We start from the raw sequence: 20013 nt of genomic DNA, 5'->3' as shown, positions 1-20013 counted from the left end.
CCAGAAGGTTTTCGGTGGCATTGACTAGTCCGCGCTTGCACAGTCGCTACAATTTACAATATGACTACGAATATATGCATGATGTCTGAGTAATTGCAGCATAACAAAACAACAGCTGCAGACACGGCACGCCGACGGCCCACAGTGCCTACCACGGCCTACCCCATCACTCGATCCTGCCGCACAAGCCCTTTCCCATGAAGCCTAGCAGCCAACATCTCGAACAAAGTAATCCACGCAATGGGCATCACGCGTTCACGCCATGCGTATACGGGGGCCTCGGCAATGCGCCTGCCGCCCACCAGTCCAACTCTGGCAAACTCGACTCCTGCCGCTGTGATCTGCAGACCCCGGGCACACACACCTCTCGCTCGCTACACCGCTCCATTTCACATTTCGTGGCGCTCGCACCCAGCATTCTTCGCAGGCATTTCAACAACCCCAAAGCCATGACACTCGTTCCCAAATAAATCAGGTCACTTCATTTCCCAGGCCCTGGCCATCACACTCTCGTAATCACTGCATGCACTGACTTACCCGGCATTCCTCACACAGCCCCCGCCGCCGCCCCTGCCCCCGACCCCTGTCCCGCCACCTCCACCTCCACCTCCACGGCCTGTGCCATCGCCTCACCGGCGCTCGCGGTGGCCCCGGGGTGGTACCGGCACACGCAGTCGTACATTCGGCCCCCAAGCAGCGCCGCCACCTCCGGGTGCTTTATCATGCCCAATTTCAGGGAGTCGCATGCGAGCCGGCAGTTGAGGTTGGTTTCAATGGCTCGGCCCATGCCCTCGAGGACGATCAGGTCGCAGTCCGCCGTGGCCGCCACGGCCTCCTCGGACAGCTGCGTTGGATGGCGTTAGAAAATAGGGATGACCGGTAGTTAGGGAAGGAGGCACGGTGGTAGGCATATGGCCCATGGGATGGGGTAAGCGGGTGGGCAGGGTAGGAGTAAACGAATCGCCTGTCAAAGACACAGGGAAGGTACCTTGAGCACTTTGGCTGGTTTTTTTTGCATTCTTCTTCTCTCTTGAAAGCCTGGATTACACGACCGCGTTGCGCATTGCTCGCTGCCTTATGTGCAATGTCCGCAATGCCCACCCACCCCTCGCAGGGCTTCCCTGCGGGGCTCTCTTGCAAAGCTCTCCCCTCTAGTGCTCCTTCCCCCTTACCTGCGCCAGGTCTATCACGGGCATGTCGCTGCCCGAGCACACTACCCGCAGCCGACCCGACCCCACGGCCCAGCCCAGCGGCCCGGCCGGCTCCGCCGCCGCCGCGGCCTCCAGCAGCGGCCCCAGCTCCGCCGCCGTGATGTCGTTGATGGTGGCGCCGCGGTTGGCCATTAGCAAAACCTGGAGGGGGCGAGGCGGAGGGGGCGAGGCGGGAGGTAAGAGGAGGGCGCGCAGTGAGCGCAGCGTATGGACAAGGCACGGCGCACGGGTGCTGATCATGTGTGTGCGTGTGTGCGTGTTAAGACAGAATGAGTACGAGCGCGAGAGCGAGAGTGTGTGCGAATGGCCCGTCCCACAGCCAGCTGGGCTCCAAGCTAGCCATGACCCCAAAGTCACCCATGGACACGGGCTTGGACAGGACTGCAGCCGGTCTAGCCTCTCACCTCTGCGCCCATCTTGACCAGCAGCCGCGCCAGTGGCACCATGCCCAGCATCACGTCTGGCCCCGCGTTGTCCACAAACAGAGCCGCCTTGCGCCACAGCAGCGGGCGGCCCGGCGGCACAAAGGAAGCCGCGGGTGAAGCAGAGGAGGCAGAGGCGGCGGCCTCAGAGGCCGCAGGTGCGGAGGAGTCGGCCGCGGTCGCGGCCGCGGTGCCGGTCCGCTGCTCCGCCGCCGCCACCAGGGCTAGCACCCGGTCATAGTCATCCACTGCCCACGGTCCTGTGGCGGTGGCGGCACACAGACATGAGGGGGCAGTGGTGGGGCTCCTTGCATGACCACTATAGGTATGTCATGGCTCTAATGAACATGCGCAGCGCGGGGGTGGCGCGGGTGGGGATGGGTAGCCTTCGGGGCAAGGCCACGCCGCAGGTGGGCTGCAGCGCTTCCACCAAAGGAACGCGACGTGCGCTCTGTGCAAGCTTGGGGTCGTCCACGCGCCGGTCTGTGTCCCGCTTGAGCTGACGTGGTTCCCTGACCCTTCGCCTCGTTCCCTTGCGTCGCCACTCACGCGGCAGCAGCTGGTCGCGTGTTGCCGCGAAGCTGACGCCCCCAGCTGCGTGCAGCTCCGCACTGGCCGCCGCGCCCAGATCAAAGATGTTGCCGGCGAACACGCCTCGCAGTGCCAGACCGAACCTGCAAGACAAATGCACGATACAGGACACGCAAGTACAAAGACCGTAAGCTGAGCTGGAATAAGTCATGAGCGTGACCCCTCAAGAGGTGCGCAAGCTCTGCGACATGCCGCGCTACAACGACGACTGTAGGCGGACAAGGCGCAACGCGAAGCTACTTCGGCCACCGATGTCTGCCACCCAATTGCTTTTTGTTACTGCGCTGCTACTTGTCAGCTAATTCATGGCGGAGGGCTTCGTGTCAGGCTGTCAGCTACTCACTGCTCCGCCAGGCTTCCATGGCTGTCCAGCTCCGCACACACGCCCGGTAGCAGCACCAGCGCGCGGGCGCTCTCGGCAGCCTTGACGTCCGCGAAGATGTCAGTGAACCCCGCAGCATGCAACACATCCTCCCTGTGTAAGCAAGGAGTGGGCGCGTCCTCTCTGTGTGTTAAGAGCGTGCGTGTGCAGTTTGATGGCAGGGTTGGGTAAGTGGCTCCAAAGCCAAACCAAATCTTTATTCCAGCGCAGTAGCTACGGACCGCTGGGGATGTGGGTGTGGATGTGTGCGTGACAACCTGGCTCGCCTGGCAACAACTACGCTGTGCTTTCGATTGTGCGAGAGGCTGCCAATAACTGTGCACGTGTTCGACTCAAGCACTTTGCTTTATGCACATGATGCTTACGGCGCAGCTGATCAGCGCGTGCAGACCGGCGGAGGTGGGAGAAGCGCCACGCAGGCGTGCGCCGGCACGCCGTTTGAACGGCGCGGGGCTGCGCCGGCCGCCGCCTCCCCCATTCCCCCCCTGCACCCCAGACCTAAGCCCCCTTACCTGAGCCGGCACAGGTTGAAGCAGTTGAGCGGCTGGCTGGCCGGGTAGCCAGGAGCGGGCTGGGAGGGGTGGGCCAGTAGGGCGTCAAGTGCAGCGTTGAAGTCGGCTGCAAAGCGCTCCGCCGCAGCCTGCGGCAGCAGCAGTGGGCAGTAGCAGGCGCAGCGTCAGCCCCAGGTGCAGGGGCAGCGGCACACTTAGCTTCTTACTCCTGTAGCTGCTGGCGCAACGCCCGATTCACTGCGAGTGGATCATGGCTGTCCGTTTCCAAATGCTAAAGTCTCGCCATAAAGACTCGAAGGAGAGCTGCCACGCCAGAAACGGGAAGGCAGAGTATGCTCTTCAGCTCCAACGTTGCTGTTCCCTAGCCCAGCTAGGTCTGACCCACCTCGCGTTGATCCTCCGGCACTGTTTTGTCTGTCAGGGCATGTGACTTGAACGTGGGGATTGACTTGCGGAACACCTCGATCCAGTCGCGGTATGTGGGCAGCCCATCCTCGATCGACGCTGACCTGCATCCGGCACATATACGGTAGTCATGCACCCGACGGTTGTGGTGTTGCAAACCGCACGCCCTCGTTGACATGCACAATTAGCAGAAGTGGCACCCAGGCCGACAGCAAGTTCGGGCAGCCACGCGCGTGCGCACCGGAGCGCTCAACCGCACCGCAGTGCCGTGCCTGGGACACCGCGTCAGAGGCAGGTTAAGTCCATCCCGCCGGTCCATGGTGGACATGGTACACACCTGTTTGCGTAATCAAACGTGTTGCATGCGTAGCCAGGCAGCAGCTGCGCCAGGCGCGACATTTCCCAGTGCAAGCGTGCGTCGACTTTCAGGTCGCAACACTCATTTTCGAAGTTTTCCAGCCTAGTAGATCAAGTGAATTGAACTATACAACGGTAGAGACTTCGCCCGTGTGAGGGGTGAGCTCTGTCCCGTCGGGTGAGCTCTGTCGCCAATTGGGGCCATGCGCGGTGCCCCGAGGTTTCTTCAACTGCGCAACCGGCTCTTACTGACTGAATGCTCCAATGATGTGGTAACGTATACTTAGAATACTTTGTGTCGAGTGGGCCTTATACAACACCTTGAGGCAGGGCCGGTGGCAGTCTTCTGAATACAACTCCGCGAGCAGCGCAAATCATTGCTGGCTGAAGCTGGTAAGGTTCTATACATACTGAGACTGAAGCGACCGTGATAGGAGCGAGTAGACCGCAGCGGTCGCTGCGCTGATTTCCTTTGTTTTTCCCGGCCTACGCCTTTCTCCTGCCCTCAAGTGAAAGGTGAGCCATAATCTGGATGTCTAACCAGCGACAACGTTACCGGAGGGCTTAGGAGAGGATACGCTTGGAGGATACGCTCAGCTTTTGCCGGACACTTCAGCCTCTAGGGCGGAATTGAGTCTGCTTAGTACCAATATGGTGTAGCAAGGCGGCCGCGTGGATAGCTTGCAGCAAGCAAACGACGCAAGTGCACCTTGAACACTGTATACCCGGGAAGACGAGCGCTGTGAACAGCATGTTGCCTTATAGATATAGACCACATATGCATACAGACGTTCAAATCCAGGTTTGAAGCGGGGTGCACTTGCACTTGTTCTTCTTCTGGTACCTTTTTACGGAGCCCCGCCCGCACCCTCTCAACACGGACTCATACATGCAGCATGGCTCTGGACCTGTCCAGCCTGCGGGCGCAGCTGCCGGGCCTCGCAAACCGACCGAATTTCCCGAGCGACCTCTCAGTTTTGCTGCTGGACCCGGACTTCAAGGCGCGACAGGAGGTGGAGGCTCAGCTGAAGGAGAACAATTATGCCGTTACACCTTGCAGCTGCAGCTTTGAGGCCGCAGCCCACTTGCAGGATGCGGACAAGCACTTCGACTTGCTGCTGGCCGACGTGCGCTGCATGCAGCAGCAGTCAGCGGAGCACAAGGCGGTCGTGCAGGCAGCCAAGTCAATCCCGCTTGTGCTTATGTCTGAGAGCGGCGCCCCCAACGAAGTCATGTTGGGAATCAAGCTTGGCGCTGTTGACTTCCTGGAGAAGCCGCTGTCGCCCCTCAAGCTCAAGAACATCTGGCAGCACCTCGGTGAGTGGCGTCGGGGCTCGTGCGGCTTGTAGCGCTAGCCGGGGCCCGGCGACCTGGCAGTTGGGCGAGGCCCGACCGAGCGCAGAAACATTTGCTGAGAGCGCTCCTCTCCAGCCAGCAGTTTGCCATATGATAAAGTTCCTGAATTTATACATCATGGAAGCTTTGTTGCGGGTTTCGGCGTGCGAGTGGCGAACCGGCGTCGAACCGGCATTTTCGTGTCGATCTTCCCGAAGCCGCGCTCTCGCATTGCAACTCACGTTGCTGTGTGCGTGTATCATATCCACAGTGCGTCGGATGTTGTCAGCGAGCGCCAAGGCGGAGAAGAAGGCGGCCGCGCACACTGTGCGCGAGGCAGCTAACAACAACGCGGCTGGCTCTGCGACGGCCTCGCCCGAGGACTCGAGCTCGCAGGGCCATGCCGCACACTCGGCGGGCTTCTGCGGCGGCGAGTCTGGCAGCCACGCCAGCACTAGCGACCAGGCGCAAGTGAAGGCGGCGCTCATGGACTGCGATGCGGACATGGAGACATCGAGCATGGATTGCATGGAGGCCCTCACGGCTGGAATGGCCCGCGCCAGCGCAGCCGACTCCACCATGCACGCTGACATCCCCGGCGCCGCTGGCCCCTGCGTCAGCGGTGACAGCCCGCACCTCAAGTGCGGCCGCCCGCACGCGCTGAAATACAAGGCCAGCCGGCTGTCCATGCCCGGCAACGCCAACCTGCCCGGCGCCGCCGCGGGCAGCGGCAGCGGCGCCGCCGCGGGCACCAGCGGCGGGAGCGGGGGCAGCGGTGCCGCCGCCACCACCACCGCCTCTGTGGGCGCCGTCGGCGGCGGCGGCGGCGGCTCCGCCGGCAGCAGCGGCGCGCCCAAGCCGGCCATGGGCTACCCGGCCGGCCAGATGCCGGCGCTGCCCAGCAACATCCCGGGCATCGCCTGGGGCCTTCCCACCAACCCCCTTCAGATCTCCCCAAAGGCGCCTGCCGGCATGAGTGGCCTCATGGCCTCAATGCCCATGGGCTGGCCCATGGGTCCCATGGGTCCCATGCCGCCGCCGGCAGCCTTTTTCAGCATGATGATGGGCGGTGGCGCCAGCCCCTCCCCCTCCGTGTCATCTATGTCCATGGGCGGCTGCCCCAGCGGCCCGCTCGGCGCCGCGCTCACCGCCACCAACGGCAGCGGCGGCGCCGCTGGCGCCGCAGGCGCCGGCGCCAGCATGCCGCCGCCGCACCACCACGGCTCGCACCAGCACGGGCACGGCATGCACGGCAGCGCGTCCTGCATGACGCTGCCCAGCATGGGCGCCGCTGCCGCGGCGGCGGTCGTCGCCGGCGGCGGCGCGCTGTGCATGAAGCGCGCTGACTCGGCGCCGCTGCCCGCCATCAGCGGCGGCTGCATAAGCCTGGGCAGCGGCGCCACCACCATGACTGGGATGGGCATGGGCATGGGCGGCGGCGGCGGCGGCGGAATGCCTGTTGGCGCTTCCATGGACGTGCTGAGCGGCATGGGCATGGGCATGGCGGCTAACGCCGCAGGCCTCATGCCGCCGCCGCCGGCACGGCCGCCAGCGGTGCCGTCGAGCGGCGGTGCCGGCAGCGGGCCGGGCCTGAGCAAGGCCGAGCTGTTTGCAGGCATGGGCGGTGCGGAGGGCGAGCGTGGCACGATGCCGCCGATTGGGCTGTCGCTCAAGAAGAGCGCCAGCCTGGTGGACATCATTTCGCAGGTGCGTGGCGAGTGTTTTTGGGAGGGGAGGGGGCAGTTGGACAAAGAAAACAGCGCGTTTGGCTTGCGTTGCGAGTCGTGCCCGGGCCGCGCTGGCCCCGTTCGTTGATTATGGGTACCCACGAGTACGTCATGCGTCTATGTCCTGTACCCCCGCTGCGGCGCGCGCTGCGTATCACATTCGCTCATGCGCTTTAACCACGTGCCCTCTGCAACCGGCCCTTTTTGCCCCTTCAGACGCTCAAGCACAGCGGTGCGCTGCCCGCGTACTAGGGCTATGCCTTTAAACGCCACGCCACGGACGTGTGGCTGAAGCTGCGCGGGGCGAGGCACCTGCCAGCGCTCATGGAACGCACACGTTGCCCTTTCGCACAAGGGACGAACACAACATGATGACGTGCGGGCCAACAACGCTGAATAACGGAAAGAGCCGGGCGGCGTCGGGCGGCGTAGCCACGTGGCTGCGGCCCACGCCACGGCGAGGAGGGGGGCAGCTCTAAAGCGAGCTTGGCGGATTGGGAGGAGAGCGCGGCGACATTTGCAGGACGAGTCAGTGAGCACTGATCTATGTTGGTTGCTTTGTTGGTTTGGAGAATCCCTGCTAGTACGCATGATCCCGGTTCCTCTTCACGTATTTCCGGCACGCTCCGGAAGCGGCCCGTGGCCGTGCCTGCTGTCGCCTGCGGTAGGGTGGGCGTTTTTGCTGACAGCTGTTGGGACGCTAGCATCTACGCCACTGGCACAGTACACTGTCCCTCTCGGCAGGGGCCATTCAGGCATACGTGCTGTTTTGGTCTGGCCAGTGTAGTGTGGATGACACATCTCGTGCTCACTAATACTACGTGGCTGTTCGCATCCAGTCAACAGCAGCCGCATGTTGCTTTCGAAGCGCGCGGCTGGCTTTGTCAGTCAGACGCCCCCACTGCTCATGTGCCGGGGGCGTCACAGGCGCTCCGGGCGAGGGTGTGCCTCGCCCGGTTGCTTTCTTATGGGCGGGCGTGGCTTTTATTCGGGGGCCAACACCAGTGCATTTTGCGGCCTGCATTATTTCGGGCCTCCAGCGCTGGGGATTCCCGGCCCCGCAAGGCCACTCCGCTGCTTTTATAAGATCCTCTCATGTGAACCCAAGAGCACGCGTGAAGCGAAGACGCACCGCGTGTATCCGACCAACAATGCTGATGTGGCATGGTCATGGGATCAAGCGTTGTGTATGTGTTTGTGGTGTTTGCTGCGGCTACTTGGTTATGGTAAAAAGAAGGCGGGTTGAGGCGGGAAGGTAAACCTTGTTGAGTGCTTCCTGATTGTTTGTCGGTTGATGCAGTCGTTAGTCTGTATGAAGGACCGAAAAGATCACCGATGGTGATGGTTGGTGAGAGGAAAGAGACGTTTGCACTTGCACGTCACTGAGAATCCGGGCAAAGCACCGGCCGGGTATTGACATTTGCGGGTTCGTTTATGCAGCTGGACAAGGTCGGGAGCATTTGCAATGGATTGCAGTGTGTGTGTGCGCGCATGGAGTTGGCGCGAATGCTGAAGTGCACGAGTGTGTGGCAAATGCGCACTGAATATCTTATGTCGCTCAGAAAGGAGAAGATTTGCAGTGGCGAAGAAAGGCTTGGACTGACCGCGAACCGCGGGCGTCCTGTTGACTTCGAAGAGGATACGAGAGCGGATGAGGAGGATAATGCCTCCCATAGACGTCAAGAAGAGGGGGGGGTAAACTAAAGGCGGCTGTCTCAAGTTAAAGCGCTGTGTGGAAACGGGCCCGTGCACGCACAAATACAATAAATTTTTTTTGCCGAAGGTGTGGCTGGCATACGGTTTGATTCGAGGTCGCGCTAGTTGCAACATTGATCACTTCATCAGTGCGACGAGAGCAGCAGGGCCTCCGCAGCAGCGGGATGCGGTGCGCACGGAAGGTTCCGGAGTCGCCGGATTAAGGATACCGTATGATTTGGATGTCACATGTGCGCAAGCGTTTCATTATCTGATGGTGTGGAGGGCTAAGGGGTTCACTAGGATCCAATCTTGCCCGTCTATCACCTGTGCGGAGCTCCTGCTGTTGCTCAGTGAGTGCCGGTGCTGGCGACAATCAAAAATCAAGGTTTGGCACATAAAAAAGGACGCTAGGGCCCTGCATTACACCAGAGGGAGAGCAGCGTTGGGCATGAATTTGAGGCCCTTGGTAACAACGGGGCGAGAGGTGAGGAAAGGTGGTGGTTAGAGAGAATGTTGAGGTATCGATACAATATTAGGCAAAGCGCGAAAGCCGTGTGTTCTAAGCTAGCGCCAACGCGGTGCACCTTTGCAAGGGGTGCTTGTTGCTGCGCACCAAAGGCAGGCAGGGCCCGCAGCAGCGCGTGACTGAGGCTAGCCGCTCTGTACAGAGCGAAAGCATATACCGTATGGGGATTTAATACTTGCACGATAAGATTTGCGCGTTGAGCAGCGGATGCCGCGCGTGAGCGTGAGGGGACCGGGTACTGGCGAGGGAGAGCGGCAGGATCCGAGAGGCCGGGACATATGACTGAGAGCGCGGAGCATGACGGTGCGGTTGTGCAAACCAAGTGCTGAAAGCGGCGAGGGCGAAACAACGTCATACTGTGTTCGTGAAGTCATAAAGAGCTTTGTGTGAGTAAGACTCTGTTGGCGACGGGAGAAAGTGCGGACTCGGGTGGAAAAGGTATGGTCACAGACTCAAGGTCGGGTTTACCGCACTTGCAGTATATGCTTGAGGTTGTGCCGGGGCGTGCTGCTCGGTGGTGCAGCGCATGCCATGTGAGCAGATGCTGTATGGGCGGAGGCGGAACAAGGTCAATTTGCGCATGTGTTTTCTCGGTGCGTCTGATACCCGTGCATGCGCGTGGATTTTGTGGACCTCAGTCTGGATGCGTGGGTGTGAACATGTTCAAATAATAAATACGGTATCGCTTTGCGATGCCGTGAATGCGTGTGCGCGTGTGGCTGCGGCCGTTCCCCGGTGGTCGCCATCTCGTCATAAACGGCACATGCTTTCTCGTGCCCCGCATGTTTTCGTGTGTGTCTAATTGGGTGCGGCACCTGGTCGGTTTGCTGTAGCTCCATTATTTCTTTTGACGAGAGTGGGAGGGCGCTGCCGGTGGCAAAACAATCCAAATAAAGAGTAGGTGGTCGACAGTCTATTTGGGACTGTAGGCTGTGACGGTGAGCCCAGGCGCAAGGGATTGATTCTCGTACGTACATGGTGTGTGCAAGAGGAGATGTCGTCACAGACTGCGGAGAACCGCTCATCGGCACGGACTCCAGGAGTGGGAAGTCAGAGGGAATTGTGGATGAGGGGCGGCTGTGCGCATATGTGTGCGTGCGTGTGTGGTTGCGTAGGAATGTCGTCGTGTGCAGCGGTAGCGAGGTGTTGCGCGTAGGTAAGACTGACTCGCCGAGAAGACGCAGGCAAGTGACGGGCATTGGCATTTGCGGAGTGGGACTGGCAACTGGGCCGTGTGGGGCAGCTCCACGGCATACGAGTTTTGGCATCACAACGGTTTTCCCGGGACAGAATTGCGGCAGAGGCCTTGGGTGCCGAGTTGGAACGCGGCAATTTTGACGGGGATACGGAGACGGTACGCACATTCACACGCATCGCGTCTCACGCGTGGAGCGCGGCATTTGACATAGTTTGGTTCAGGCGGATGTGGAATGAACGCCGGGCCGCTACCTGGGCCTGGAGCATGTTACTTATCCCAGGCCTAGGAATGCGAAGTTTGCAGGTGTGCTTGGTGTACTATCTGCGTCAGAGAGCAAGGAGCCGGCCATCTTTCCACAGGTTGGGTGCTTGCGCATCGGTCACACGGTGCGCCACTGACTAGCGGCAATCAGGAGTGCACCACCAGTGGGTTTGCGGCTTTCACATAAGTATGCATGCGACGCGGCGATGTGGCGGCGCACGGTGGACACGCATGCAAACTACCTGTAATTTTGTTGTTGTTGTTGTTGTGTTTGTTGGGAATTTCGGCATACCTTTTGGTTGCAGTTTTTACCATCACGCACCGCGGTTTTCGGGGCCCAGTGTTGAGATGTGCTCCCGCGTCTGAAAAAAGTATTGGATGCAAGTGGACTGACCGGCATGTGGTGATGTTAAAGCAGGCGAAGCCTGCCACGCTAATTAATCATCGGTGGCGTCAAAAAAAAACCGTGCGACAGGTGTCGCCACGCGTTATGTGGGCATAAAACAACACATGATTACTCGAGAGCTCGAGAACAACACAAGCATTGTAAGGAACTGTGTCGTTACTGTTCGCTTACAGTTACAGGCAGGGATGGGGCCACGTGACCACTCGCCATAGGCGCCAGGCTCACGGCTAACCCACGGACCCTCCGGTTTCGGGAGGCCACCGTGGAAGGCCAATCGGGAACTCGCCTCATGGAATTACAGTCGGCACGGGCATGCATGAGCACCGTCGCACTTGCAGCGCTACGCCAGCAATTGCTCCTCACGGAGTGCACAGCTCAACACACAGCCACCCCAGATGAGCCGCAACCCGACACCGGTTGCCGTAATTGTCCTATGCAAACGGAGGCGCATGCAACCCGCAGTACGAACGCGGCGAGCCCGTCCTGCAGGCAGCCGCACTGGCACGTGCCGTGCCATGCCCGGTCACCTGCCGCAGCGCGGTCTGCCCCCGCGTCTCAGCACTGCAGTCCCTTACATCCACTTGTACTGTACTTGCTGTGCCCATACTGCCTTCTCTGTCGCCGTAGGGTAGTTCTCGTACCTCCCCTGCTCGCAGCTTGCCGGACACTCTACCACACCCTGCCATACACCAGGACATTCAGGCTGGCATCATGCCGGATTGCCGGCCATGCATGGACCCCCAATGCCCCTGGCCCTCTACTAGCAGCCGAGCACCATCACCAGAGCATCCCCCTGCCGGCCCTACTGGCCCTGCCGGCCCTACCGGCCCAACCGGCCCTACCGGCACCAGCCCCGCTCTACTTGGGTTGGAGGAAGGACGGCAGCGGCAGCAGTTTGACCAGGCCGCCCAGCAGGTCGCCCGGGCCGCGCGCCACGCTGTCCGCAAGCTCCTTGGCCAGGGCCGTGGCGCCGTCGTGCACCTGGGGGTGCAGCGGGGAGGAAGCGGAGCAGCGGGGCAGAAGGTAGGGTGTCGGGCAGCGTTCTCTCTTTCGTCCCACCGCCACTTTGGCGCCGAAGCTACATCAAGCTGTCGCAAACCCCGATGCCTCGCAGCCAAGCGGATGGACCACAGCCCCCCGCCTTCCTCCCGCGCCCCACCTTCTCGTGCCTCTCATCTAGCACGCGGTGCAGGGTGGCCCTCGCCGCCATGCGCAGCCGCGGGTCAGGGATGACTGCCTCCAGCGCCTTCACCGGGTCAGGGGCCTGATGGGGGCGGGAGCGGGGCAGGAGGGCAGGAGGGGAATGCGCGGGAAGCGTGTGGAAGCATGTGGAGATGTGGGAGGCGGCTGTGCGGTACGCACCATTGACGGCGAACTTGAAAGGCGCGTGCACACCAGGCGACCCACAAGCCCCAGCGGCGCCCACACAAATACACACAAACACACACACACACACACACACACACACACACACACACACACACACACACGCATACATACGCACCTCGTACAGCTGCGTCAGCTGCTCCCAGGAGAGCGGCGGTGCCGACCGGCCGCCGCCCCCCTGGCCCGGTGCCCCCTCCTCCCCTCCACCTCCGCCTCCCTGTCCACCACCGCCACCGCCACCACCGCCACCGCCATCGCCGCCGCCGTCGTGCTCGCCCGCCGCCAGCTGCGCCTCAAAGTCCGCCACGCCCCTGCGACCCGCCCGCTGGCGGCCGCCGCCCTCCCACTCGTCCACCATGAGCCGCTGACGCAGGTGGTGCATAGACTCCAGGTAGCCTGGGGATTTTGGGTGGCGTGGGTTGTGCATGGCAACTGGATGAAGGTGCGTGGCAAGGATGCGGCTAGGTGATGCGTCCGACGAAATCTAGCAGCCCACACGCACACGCGCACACACACACACACACACACACACACGCAATGCATATACGCACCTGATTGCACCAGTCGGGTGATGCGCGGGTGCAGCTTCCCCAAGCCCTCCGCCACCGCCTCCGTGGCGCCCGCGCCATCGCCGGCCGCCGCCGCCGACGCCGCCTTAGACATCGCCCCCTCATCGCTGTCACCACCATTGCCGCCTGCGGCCCCACCGCTTGCCCCATGTGCATGCTCCTCCTGATACCGCATCTTACCCCGTTGCTCTTGCTGCTGCTGCCGCTGTTGCTGCCCCTGACGCTCCTGCTCCCCCTGCTCCCCCTGCTGCTCCTGCCCCTGGTGTCCCTTTCCATGTTGTCTCTGCCCCTGCTGCTGCTGCCCCTGCTGCTGCTGCCCCTGCCCCTGCTGCTGCTGCTGCAGCGCGGACAGGGCCTTGCGCAGCGCAAGTACCTCAGACTCCAATGCCGTCAGTCGGTCCACTGACACGTCCCGCCGAGCCGCCTCCGGCCGCTCACACGTACGACCGCTGGCCGCCTCACCCCCACCACCCGCATTGCCGCCGCCACTGCTACTGGTGTCACTGCTGCTACTGCTGTCACGGCTACCGCCGCCATTGTGTGAGCCGCCGTCACCGCTACGGCTGCTGCCACTGCTACTGCTACTGCCGCCAACGCGGGTGCAGAGCAGTCCGGCGTGCCGACACGCCAGGCTTGCGAGCGTCCCGGCTGTTGTCAGGCCGCTGTTGAATGCCGCGGGCAGTTTGTGTTCATTTCAAAATGGCTTCATTCAAGCTGCACAAGGAGTTGATATGCTGGCATTGTTTGAATCACAAAGCAGAACCGTCAGGCGGCAGAAGACTCGCGCACACACCTGAGCCGGCCTGGGACCAGCGCAAGCGCCATTTCGCCTTGACCACCACCGCCGCCGCTGCTAGTGCTGCCTACAAGGCGGCTTTCGAACAAGCGCAACCCGAAGGCGAGCCCGCTTGCGACGGCAAGCGCAAACCACAATGTCCTCGCAAGGGAAGGTGGACTCGGCTGCGATGCGGCGGCTGGCGGTGATGGCGGTGTTTGTGGTGATGGGTCGTGTTGCATCGCGGCGGCAACGGGATCGAGCGCTGCGGGTCGTTTTGTCTGGGCGGTCGGCAGGGGCGGGGGACGCGCCACCCCCCCCCTGGCTGGCTGCTGCGTCATAGCACTGTCCAGGTCCGCCACACTAGCGCCCATCCCATTACCCCGACCCACCCACGGACTGACCACGCCACTCGTCCCGGCCACTCCTGAACGTCCCGTCCTCGCCGCATGATGGGACCGCACGCGGAATTGCGGGCTGCGGCAGGGGTCGCGGGGTCACAGCAAGGGCCGAGGGTGGGGGGCAGAAGGGCGGGTCGGGCCGGCTGCTGTGCGTGGTGTGCAGCGGGTTGGTTGCCGGAGTCCCGGTAGCGAGCATCGCAGGCGGGGCCGAAACCGCCACCCGACAGTAATCCGACATCCCGAGCGTGTGTGTGTGCAGAGGGCAGGCACCGCCAGAGGCTGTGCCGCGGGGCGCCAAGGTTCTAGAAGCCGCGGCCTAGTCAGCGCCTTCCGAGTGACGACGCCTCTCGTAGTTTCTGCCCCGCCACAAAAAGCGCTCTGTCGGCAGCAGCTTTTGGCATCAAAGCAAGCTCAAAGCAAGCTCATACACTTCACCCAAGCTCATACGCCTCACCCAAGCCAGTCCTCAAGGCCTCTCACTAAGCTCATATTAAGCGAAGCAGTCTTTACACACCCAAGCCAGTCCTTAAGGCCTTTCGCCTCTCTCACTAGTACACAGACGCCGCGCGGCGTTGCTGCCGCCGCCCCACGCCGCTCTCGCACGCACGCTCAGCCCTACTGATGCTAGCCCGCTGCACAGCCAGCCTCGCTCGCACGCTTCCGCGATCCCTCGCCTCCACCAGCGCCTCAGCCTCCGCGCCTCAGAACCTCCCCCACCAGCGCACAACCGCCATGCTCCTGCGCACCGTCGCGACCGCAGCGGCAGTGCGCGGCCAGGCGCCGGCGGCGAGCCGCCGCGCCGGCAGTTGTGCCGCGCCTGCTACTGCCGCTACCTCTGCTGCTGCTACTGCCCTGCGCGCCCGCGGCGCCGCACTGCTGGCGGCGCCGCAGCTGCGCCGCGGCATCTTCACCCGGACCGGCGCCACTGGCAAGGATGAGCAGCAGGCCGCGACTGCTGCTACCGGTGTTGGCAGCGGCGGCGGCGGAGCCGGCACTGAGGCACAGCAGCAGTCGCAGCAGCAGCAGCAGCAGCAGCAGCAGACAGCCATGGCACCCGCGATGGGCGGCCGCGGTGGGGAGCTGGACATGCTGAGCGGCACGCTGCTGCCGTCACCCTTCAGGTAGCTACGTGTGGGGCGAGGTGGGGCGGTTACGTTTGTGTCGGTGGTGCAAGGTAGGGCAGCAGCATGGACTAGGTTTGTCCGCATGTGCAGCGTGTGCCACACATATAGCCAAACTAACGTTGGCGCAAGCCAGCGCTTGCCAACTACCCAATTACGCGGTGCACCCGCTGGCCGCTGCTGCTCTGCTTGACGCCCCGTGCCTCTCTCGCACCTCTTCTCCCACAGGCGCATGGCGGATCACATGATGCAGGTGCGTGGCTGCTGGGTGTGGGCGTGCCTGCGTGGTGGGCGCGTCATGTTTCATTTGTGTGATGTGCATGGCGTTGCTTGACCCGGCCCGAACTCAATCCCACCGTTGTATGGCACAGGGTCACAGCCACATCGCGCACGCACTTGGCACAAACCCACACACCCCACACATCGATTGCACACATGAAACCATCACGCACGCGCACACACACACGCACACACAGACACACGCACACATGCACGCGCTTGCGGCGCACTGCTTGCTTGCGCATTCTGCACGCAAGGTGTCGACCTAACGTCTCCCTTTCCATTTTCCTGACACACACACCCACAGATGCAGCGCGAGATGGACGACATGCTGTGCACCTTCGCCGCGCCCCTGCTGGGCCCCTCCGCCGCCCTGTCCCCCACCGACCCATTCATGCTCGACCTCTTCGCCGAGCCCACCGCCACCGCCCTGCCGCTACAGCCCCTCTCCCGTCGCGGCGGCGGCGCCCCTTCACTGGCTGCTACAGCCGGCGGTGGCGGGCTGGCGGCACGGCTTCTGGGAGGCGGGCGGCTGGTGCCGGTGGTGGAGGTGGAGGAGCGGGAGAGCGAGTACGTGGTGACTGCGGAGGTGCCGGGTTTCGATAAGAACGAGATCAAGGTGGGTGTGGCCGTGTTGTTCTTGTTGGCTATGCACGCTCCTGGGAGCCCAGGGGTAAGGGGGCAGGGCTCGTCCGGCGGGTGGGGGGGGGAGCAGCTGCGTGCTGTGTGCGTGTGCAGCCTCGAGCGCCTGTGCCGTACGCCTTGTGCCAGCCTTCCACACTCCTGCCACCGCTCTGCCTGTCTTCGGCTCCCATACTCCCACGCACACACCGCACCTGATGAACCCCTGCTGCCCCCCTACTGCTCCCCACTGCCCCCCACTGCCGTACGATGCCCCCACAGGTGTCCCTGTCCGACGACGGCGTGCTCACCATGACCGGCACCCACGCCGAGTCCTCTGAGACCGCCCCCACACAGCCCCAGCCATCCGCCGCCTCCGGCTCCGAGGCCCCCGCCGCCGAGCAGCAGCAGACCGTGCCGACGCCCCAGGGCATTCCCGGCACCTCCAAGCGCCCTTCGGGCGCTCCCAGCACCGGCAGCAGCAGCTACAGCCGCTACAGCTCCTTCGTGCGGGCGCTGCGGCTGCCGGTGGGTGGTGTGGAGCCGGAGGGCATCAAGGCGGCCACACAGCACGGCGTGCTGACGGTTACCATTCCGAAGAAAGCCCAGCCGGTGCCCAAGGTGCGGGAGATCCCCGTGGCTTGAGGTGCATTTGCAGGGGACGGAGCAGGTGAGGAGGCAGTGAACTTCGTACTGCCATAGGTGTGCGTGTGCGTGATAGTGCGTGGATTTGCACATGTATGGAACAGCTAGCGCCGTGGCGTTCGAATGTGCCGCACATGCAACCGTTGTGTTGCGCATGTACTGATGGTGTTTGAAGGCGACAAGTGAGATATAGGTTGTTTAAATGTCAAAGCGTGGACGCCTGCAGCAGGTAGCCCAACCTGCGTGTAACGCATGGAGTGCGTCCTGTTTGCTGTTTATGCTGCATTGGATGCAGCGGGTGTGTCACAACCCACGTTCCGTACATGTTGCATGCAATAGAAGCCAGCAAGCCCGCACCCAGATATGCAACAGAGCTGTACGTGTCGGAGATCCATTTTGGCAGATAGCAGGAGGCGGGATACTGCAGAAGTAAGATTGCGTGTTGTCGGGGCTCGTGCACATCATGGCGTGTTGTCACATTGAGAGTGCGTGCAGTGTCTGGTTAGATGTGGTGTAGGCACCGCCGCCCAGTTGCGTGTCCTGGAACCAACTTAAGGATGCGGATCACAAGTGAAGGGACAGCCCGACAAGCGGGGGCACGCCATACCCACGCCGCGAGGGACCAAGTTAAGGAAGTGACGCTATGTACGCGGCGCTTTGGTGGCGGCTAGCGACACTGGCGCAGTTGCTGATCAGGGTGTGCCTACCTCCTGTGCGTGTGCGTGTGTTCGTGTGCGCGTGTGTACAAACGGTTGTGTTGGCTGTACATCAGGCACACGCCCTGCGATACTGCATACGCAACGTGCACCAGCCTGACGAGCAACCTAGCTGGCGTTTGGGGACAGGCGGATTCCAGCGTCCGGAGGTCGCAACACACCAGCATATTGTACGAGAACGTGCGCGGGGCAAGTGGCGTAAGGCAGGATGTGCTAGCTGGCCGGGTAGCTAGGGGTGCACGCATTTGGATGGAGAGGATTTGAGAGGAGGTGCGACGCAAGCCATGTTTGGCAAAGTTGTAATTGCAAGTTGAACATTCGCTGCTGCCGGTCAGTGCCTGAGTCCTGGTCGGACAGCACAAGGCCATGGCAATGCCATGTGCGTAGGAAACGTGGGGGCTGGTCATGCACGCCAGTTGGACCTCTTGCCAGTCGGGAATTTTTAGGCATTTAGCGGCAACTTTCTCCTACTAGCATCAAACCTCAGGTGCATGAACGGCTCTAGAGCGTGTCACCCCTCGCTCCCCGGCCAGGTCGCAGAAAGCAACCCCGGCTTTACACCACCTCGCTTTGCGTCCAACTATACTACTTTATTACTTGTTGTTTATGCGACCCACAATACAACGGACGGAAGGCGCTCATTAACCGGGGCCTCATTGGGCGCGCCCCATCTTCTGGCATTCGCTCGTCGGCACACAAAACACAACCACGCTAAGCTTGGGGATATGAAGCAATACAACGTGATTGATTAAATTATATGAACAAGCAGATAACCTGGGCTAACCGACGCACCTGAGGAGCTATGGGCGGCTCCCCAGGGACCTTTTTGCACCGGGCTGGGGAGGGCAGAAAAGACCGAAAGCTCTAGGGGCTGGGGACCTAGGCATCTCCCCAGGAACAATTTGTAATCAACCGCGATGGCAGCACAGCTCCCCCGGGCCTCAAAAGCGTGCTGCCATTGCCCGGCTTTCGCTCGCTGCCCATCGCGCGCCCGGCACTCTCCTTCACTACCACTTGGCACCCCTCGCCAGCCATAGTAAGCAGCCCCTGTACACATATGCACTATACACTACCCCGCTACACATGATATAGCTCCCCGGCACTAGTGGGGGCCGCCCGCGTTGCCCGTCATGCTCAGTGCAAAGACAGTTACGCGCCAGACAGGAACGGCGCCTGCTGATGACACTCAGACTAGTGACGAGCTTGAGGAGGATCTTGAGCAGTCTGGCGAGGAGTCTAGCGACGTGTCTAGCGAGGAGGATGGAAAGGTAAATTTTGAATTGCCCCCCCTGCTTGGCTCCATGTTACGCAGCTAAACGCTTTCGTTCACATCATGTGTCGGAACAGGAAATGCGGAAGCTACACCGCGGAGCTCGGGGGAGGGTTCAGCGCGCCGAAGCCAACCTCAACGGCATGGTCGAGGCGTATGCCGCTCGGGGGGTCAAGGGCCTGCGGATGAAGCGGCTTGCTGGCTTTGCGCTCCTGGTGTCCCTTCCCTCCAACCCGCACCCATTTGTGGCGTATGGTGGCTACCTGAAGAACGCCACGGGACGGAAGATATTGGCGCAGTTCGTGCGGCAGGTGTGTTACGGTACTGTATGGCACGCTTTCGTGTCATCGACGTCGTTAGGAGGGGTCACACATTCATTATTGCCGTGTCTTTGGGTTGGTGCACGTCCAAAGGGTGTGCACAGTATGTGCAGCACCTGGTAGTTTGGTATGGCCGCCCGTGTCCCCAGTTCATACCCCAACGGCATATCCCAAAGACTCAAGTCCTACTGCGTTTGTTACCCCGCAGGCAAACGCGCTGCAAGAAGTGATGGCTCCACAACAGGTGCTGATTGTGCCCAAGAAGAACGGCCGGCGGATAAGGACCCTGGAGGCACCATCAGACTTCAAGCGCCGGTGGGGCCGGCAGGCCTGGGCTGCTCTGGAGTCGGTGCTCTCGCGCCGTGTGCTGCAGGAGCTGGTGGCAAGCGGTGCAGTGGTACTCGTTGCCTCCGGGGGGGACGAGGGGGCTGCAGAGCAGGGCACGGCAGCAGTGACAGGGCGGGACACAGCGGCCGCGGTGGAGCAGGGCGCCGCAGCATCAGGAGGGGATGACGGTGGTGCGGGGGCGCAGGAGGGCCAGGCTGGGTCGCCACAGGGCTGGGCATGCTGGACGGATGGGCTGTGCAATGGTGGGGCGCGCCCAGCAGGCAAGGAGTACAAGCTCTGGGCGGTGGGGTCGGAGGGAGAGTGCAAGTGCGGTGGCAGCTGCCGGCTGTTCCGCGAGGCCCTGGACTGGCCGACGTCCATTGCCCTGATCCAGTGGTCCAAGGACTGCTACTCGGCGACCAACACGGTCAACGACGCGCTCATCAGCCTCGCCTGCAAGCAATGCCCGGACTATGCGGCCGAGCACAAGGCGTAAGCGGGGCCGTTCTCATCATAGAAGTCGCCGCACGTCTTACAGTCTTAATAGTACTG

General features: G+C 62.0%; 6 protein-coding genes across 7 annotated transcripts in view; 4 read left to right on the top strand and 2 right to left on the bottom strand.

Annotated features, from left to right (window-relative positions):
- Positions 1-41: 41 nt before the first annotated feature.
- CHLRE_13g572500v5 (uncharacterized protein) lies at positions 42-4044 on the bottom strand. The gene is made up of 8 exons (XM_001693436.2): positions 3861-4044; positions 3504-3627; positions 3119-3246; positions 2568-2699; positions 2183-2307; positions 1616-1893; positions 1173-1352; positions 42-844 (listed from the first exon to the last, which is right to left on the bottom strand). The coding sequence occupies exons 1-8, from the start codon at positions 3920-3922 to the stop codon at positions 548-550; spliced, it is 1326 nt and encodes a 441-aa protein (XP_001693488.1). The 5' UTR covers positions 3923-4044; the 3' UTR covers positions 42-547.
- Positions 4045-4144: 100 nt separating this feature from the next.
- On the top strand, positions 4145-7290 carry CHLRE_13g572450v5 (uncharacterized protein). Its single transcript, XM_043069394.1, has 4 exons — positions 4145-4396; positions 4776-5197; positions 5487-6922; positions 7159-7290. Exons 2-4 carry the CDS (start codon positions 4777-4779, stop codon positions 7192-7194), a joined length of 1893 nt encoding a protein of 630 aa, XP_042917369.1. The 5' UTR covers positions 4145-4396; position 4776; the 3' UTR covers positions 7195-7290.
- A 54-nt stretch (positions 7291-7344) lies between these two features.
- CHLRE_13g572401v5 (uncharacterized protein) lies at positions 7345-11187 on the top strand. The gene has a single exon (XM_043069393.1). It carries the CDS (start codon positions 7910-7912, stop codon positions 8186-8188), a length of 279 nt encoding a protein of 92 aa, XP_042917368.1. The 5' UTR covers positions 7345-7909; the 3' UTR covers positions 8189-11187.
- Positions 11188-11192: 5 nt separating this feature from the next.
- CHLRE_13g572375v5 (uncharacterized protein) lies at positions 11193-13904 on the bottom strand. 2 transcript variants are annotated; one of them, XM_001693435.2, is made up of 5 exons: positions 13780-13904; positions 12969-13648; positions 12536-12813; positions 12191-12295; positions 11193-12012 (listed from the first exon to the last, which is right to left on the bottom strand). In XM_001693435.2, the coding sequence occupies exons 1-5, from the start codon at positions 13809-13811 to the stop codon at positions 11890-11892; spliced, it is 1218 nt and encodes a 405-aa protein (XP_001693487.2). In that variant the 5' UTR covers positions 13812-13904; the 3' UTR covers positions 11193-11889. The 2 variants fall into 2 exon arrangements, with proteins under 2 accessions (XP_001693487.2, XP_042917367.1); XM_043069392.1 differs by having other exon boundaries at positions 11591-12012.
- A 610-nt stretch (positions 13905-14514) lies between these two features.
- CHLRE_13g572350v5 (uncharacterized protein) lies at positions 14515-17859 on the top strand. Its single transcript, XM_001693690.3, has 4 exons — positions 14515-15283; positions 15512-15536; positions 15870-16181; positions 16466-17859. The coding sequence occupies exons 1-4, from the start codon at positions 14895-14897 to the stop codon at positions 16826-16828; spliced, it is 1089 nt and encodes a 362-aa protein (XP_001693742.1). The 5' UTR covers positions 14515-14894; the 3' UTR covers positions 16829-17859.
- Positions 17860-18154: 295 nt separating this feature from the next.
- The window catches only part of CHLRE_13g572312v5 (uncharacterized protein), a 3286-nt gene continuing 1427 nt past the window's right edge, over positions 18155-20013 (top strand). Inside the window, exons 1-3 of the mRNA XM_001693689.2 lie at positions 18155-18812; positions 18892-19125; positions 19343-20013. The exon at positions 19343-20013 is cut by the window's right edge and continues 1427 nt beyond it. Coding sequence (XP_001693741.2) covers positions 18675-18812; positions 18892-19125; positions 19343-19957 — 987 coding nt within the window. The 5' untranslated portion in view covers positions 18155-18674 and the 3' untranslated portion in view covers positions 19958-20013. The remainder of the gene's footprint in view (positions 18813-18891; positions 19126-19342) is intronic.

The sequence above is a fragment of the Chlamydomonas reinhardtii genome, chromosome 13 (assembly GCF_000002595.2).
Source record: "Chlamydomonas reinhardtii strain CC-503 cw92 mt+ chromosome 13, whole genome shotgun sequence".
NCBI lineage: Eukaryota > Viridiplantae > Chlorophyta > Chlorophyceae > Chlamydomonadales > Chlamydomonadaceae > Chlamydomonas > Chlamydomonas reinhardtii.
The sequence above is the reverse complement of the archived record's forward strand: the minus strand, read 5'-3'. Positions and strand labels throughout refer to the sequence as shown.